This window comes from Terrapene carolina, unplaced genomic scaffold (assembly GCF_002925995.2).
Source record: "Terrapene carolina triunguis isolate 2854851 unplaced genomic scaffold, T_m_triunguis-2.0 Scaffold193, whole genome shotgun sequence".
NCBI classification, from domain to species: domain Eukaryota; kingdom Metazoa; phylum Chordata; order Testudines; family Emydidae; genus Terrapene; species Terrapene triunguis.
In genome coordinates, this window is record NW_020664544.1 from 4,571,382 (window position 1) to 4,575,564 (window position 4,183).

At 63.0% G+C, this 4,183-nt stretch overlaps 1 protein-coding gene across 7 annotated transcripts in view; it reads right to left on the minus strand.

Annotated features, from left to right (window-relative positions):
• Positions 1–4,183, minus strand: part of ARHGAP23 (Rho GTPase activating protein 23) — a 98,009-nt gene that overhangs the window by 12,649 nt on the left and 81,177 nt on the right. For all 7 annotated transcript variants that reach the window (XM_026654681.2, XM_026654680.2, XM_026654679.2 and 4 more), the window contains 3 exons: positions 3,039–3,100; positions 1,843–1,970; positions 468–586 (listed from right to left, as the gene is read on the minus strand). In XM_026654681.2, the coding sequence (XP_026510466.1) occupies positions 468–586; positions 1,843–1,970; positions 3,039–3,100 (309 nt within the window). The remainder of the gene's footprint in view (positions 1–467; positions 587–1,842; positions 1,971–3,038; positions 3,101–4,183) is intronic.

Consider the following 4,183-nt stretch of genomic DNA (forward strand, 5'->3'; position numbering starts at 1 on the left):
CCTGGCAGTAAAGCCGGGCAAGGAAAGAGGACGGCAGCACGGGTCAGGCCCCAGCTCAGCTGGGCCTCGAGCCCAGACTGGGAGGGAACATAGAGGAGAACAAAAGAACGGCAGGGGGGGGGAGCAGAGCCCCCGCAAAGGGCACAGGGGCTGCCACTGGCTGAGCCCTCCCCACTCAGGGATCCCAGCAACGACAGCCGTCTCTGGGCCCTCCCCTCCTGAACGCCGCAGAGGGGCCCTGCTGGCCAGCCCTCCTCAGCACGGACCCCCCACTCCCTGCTCAGCCAGCGGGCAGCAGGCAAGGGGCAGGAGTCGATCCCTAGGCCAGGGGTGGACGGTCACGAGAGCAGCCCCGTGGGCAGAGCAGGGTGGCGCAGCTGGGTAGATGTGCTCAGGGCGGGCGGCGCCGCGCCCTCATTCCGCCCGGGCGGGGGGCTCAGAGGGGGCAGATGCAGGCTGGGATCTACCTTGTTGGCTGGGGCGGGCTGGCAGTCCTCCAGCCTGACGCCGAAGGCCCGCGGAGCGGATTTCTTGTTCTTTTTCATGATGTTGATGCCCCAAGGGGCTTTCTGGGGGGCACCGTCATCTAGAACCAAACTCCGGGTCAGTGTCCGAAGAGTGAGACCCTGGGGGAATAAAGACCCCCAACCACCCCCACGCCACAGGCAGGTGCACACGCCCCCCCACCCCAGCCTTTCAGCCGCCAACACAACCTCACACGCACACCCACCACCCGTGCTGATCTGGGCTCTTCCAGACAGGTTCTCGCCCCGCAGGAGCCGAGCGCCGGCCGGCCGTGCACTGAGCAGACGTCTGCACGTGTGGTGTGCGCTCCCCGAGGGAGGCGTGTGTGTAGCGGAGCGTTGTTTCTGGAGGGCGTTTGGGGGGCGGGGGTAATACAATTCGGCCCATTGCTCTGGGTCTAGGTTGGAGGAGGCCGGTCCCAGCAAGGCGCGAGCAGTGGGAGCTGAAAGCGGTGAGGTTTACGACCGTCCTTCGCTCCCGGGGAGCTCTTTGCACCAGCCCCGAGAAAGCGCCGTCTGCCCTGCAGCCCGCTGGTCCCTGCAGCGCGTTGCGCCTGGCCCGAGGAGCAGAGATCTTCGGCCTGGAGCTTCAGACCATCGTGTCGCTCCCCTGGGCCCGGCCATTGGGCACCGGGGAAGCCTTTGGCCGGAGTGCAGGACAAGTGAGATGTGCTCAAGGTAGCCTGCAGTGCCGAGGAGACGCGCTGCGGCGTTCTGTGCCGGCGGGCAGCGTTCCCAGGTGCCGACTGCTTCCCGCCCACGTCTATGGCACTGCTGTGACCCAGCCGCAAGGCGACGAAGGCAGGGGAAACTGAGGCCAGAGCTTCGTCCGCCACGGTGGGCGGAGGTTCCTAGCCAAGCGGAGACAGCAGAACGCGTCGCTCGCGGGTGCTGTTATGAGGAATCCGGGAGCGCACCTGGACGACGGACCCGTCGCCGGTGCGTAGCTTCAACCCACGGAGACGACCGTGTCCGCGAGCTCTTCCAAGCACGGCCCCCTGCCCAGCAGCATCACCTCCTCTTGCTGGGCCCAGCTCCCCCGGGTGGTTCTTCGGCCCACTACGGGCAGCAGGCTGGCCAGACGAGCCGGAGGAGAAGCCACATCGTGGATCAGCTGCAAATTGCTGGCGCTTGAGTCCGGGTTGTCTGACCTGGTCCCCTAACTGCTGCACGTAGATGTTGATCCACAATCTCACGCACCTCACACGTCCTCATCGACCCACAGGGCCCAGACCCCCAATGCAGACACCGCCCCGGGTGTACGCCCAATGCACCGCGAACACGCACAGCCCCGGGCAGCCACGCACGCTGGGTGTACCTTTAGTCACGGCCATGTCCTGCCTTGGGGAGCGGGGGGCGCTCGTCCCTGTCTGCTTCAGGAGCTCGGCCTTGATCCCCAGCCCGCGCGAGCCCTTGGGGGAAGAGTCTGGTTTCGTTCCAGAGGGGCTGCAGAGAGAGCAGATGGGGGGCTCAGCCTCTCCTCTTGGCCCCCGGCCTCCTAGCCTCTCACCCCCACCCTCGCACCGAGCACACCCTGGATCACAGCCACCCCTGCACAGAGGGGCAGGCTTTGGTGGCAAAACTGCAGTGCAAGGCATCCTGGGGAGTAGCTATGCAAATTAACTCCGCCATTTACCCATAGTGCTTTACACTGCAGTGGGCTCCCCCTTCCTGGGCACACCCAGTGCAACAAGGACAAGACCCCTCTGCTGCCCAAATGTTACAGGGGCATCCCAGGGCACCTCCTCCAGCCCTCGCAATGCAGGTTCTCCCGGTTCCTGGCTTGGCCCTCTCTGCCCCACTCACACTCAGTTTAGAGATCCCCAGCTAACGGCAGTACGCCCCCCTCCCTAGCAGGCTCCTCAGCTCTTCCTGGTCCCTAATGAAAAGTGCCACCAGTTGAACCCAACTCAGGTTCAAGTCCATCTAGCTGCACCAGTGTAAACCCCTGGCCAAGGTGCACTCAGACCGGATTCACCCGGTGCTTAATACGGGTTTGGTTGAATTCGGTAATTTCCTGACACGAAACCGGCTGAAGTGCTGCTCCGGGAGGGACAGCAGCCAGTTAACTAGATCACTCGGTGCAAATTCACTTCTCGCTCAGGCACTTACACGCTGCACCTTTCCACTGAGGGCCCAAAGTGTTTTAAGGAGGCAGGTCAGTATCATGAACCTCATTTTACAGGCACAGAGTGTTCAGTGACTTGCCCCAGAGAACCCAGGAGTCCTGTCTCTCTAACCACACATAATCCTCTGGATATTCGCCCCCAATGCAGCCACTCCCCCCCGGAAGGTTTGCTTGCTAGCTGTCTGTCCATGGTACTTCTCTGGCACCCATCTCCCAGGCAATCAGCCCCTTGGACCGAGAGGCTAAGTGACTCGCCCAAGGCCACACAGGGCGTCTGTGGCAGAGCAGGGAACTGAACCTAGGTCTTCCACATCGCATGCTAGCGCGCTAACCACCAGGGAAGGCTCCACCCCAGCAGGTCGGCAGCCGGCGCGCAGAGCCCTTACCTCACTTTCCGGTAGTCATTTAGCTTCTTGTTGATAAGCGCTTGGCTTGCAAACCCAGGGTCCTGCAGCGGCACAAAGACAAGAGGGAGGGGAGAGCATAAGCGTCATGTCTGGCACCAGAGCCCAAGCGAGCGCCGTCTCTTCCTTCAGCCGAGCCCCTTCCCAGAGAGGCCGCTGGGGCGAGGGGTTCGTGTGGGGGGCTGGGGGCTCACTGGCCCTAGCAGGGACAGGCTGGAGAATTTTGCTTCTGATTATCCTTCTGATGGGCACAGCCAGGCAGGCAGGACCCAAAGCACCAGGACCGAGTCCCGGAATACAGGCCCTGTCTGGGAGCGCTGTACCGGGCACAGGCAGAGAGATCCCCCTCGGTACCGAAACCTCAGCCCAAGGGGCACGACCAACCCTCCGGGGCCAGGCACACACTCCCACCCTGCAGTGCCTGGGATGCCCAGCGTAGCAATCCCCTGCACGTGGCACTTTGCTCTCTTCCCTGGCTTGGGAAGGCTCCAGGGGTTCCCAGAGATCAGGCTCCCTAAAGGCGGCTGGTTAGACAGTGGGGCTGATAAAGCTGCGCCCCACGTAATTCTGGGGAAACCAGCATCATTCCCTGGGGGGCATCAGGACCCTCCCCATCACTCTCCTAGGGCTAGCTCCTGGCTCTCTGGGGTCACACAGCTCGGCCAGAGCACGGGAGCCGCCTCTCACCACTCCCCATCCTACTGCCTAGAGATCCCCAGCTTCATCACAGCCTCCCCACTGACCCCGCATGGGGGGCTGGGCTGTGGGGCAGGCCTCTGAACCCCAGGAGCTCCACCACTGCTATGCCCTGCCAGTGAGAATACAGAGCTGGCCGACGGCGGGGGAGAGGAGAACTACTACATGTTCCACGCTCGGCAGGATCTTCCAGGAATCCTAAGGAAATTCAGCCCCCGCAGGGCAGCCTAAGCTGGCATGGATCTTAGGGCAACTCCCACCCCTCTAGTGCTCTGAGCTGGGCACGGATCTTAGGGCAATCCCACCCCTTTAGGGGCCTGAGCTGGGCATGGATCTAGGGCAGCTCACACCCCAGATCTTAGGGCAGCTCCCATCCCTGTAGTGCCCTGAGCTGGGCATGGATCTTAGGGCAGCTCCCACACCTGTAGTGC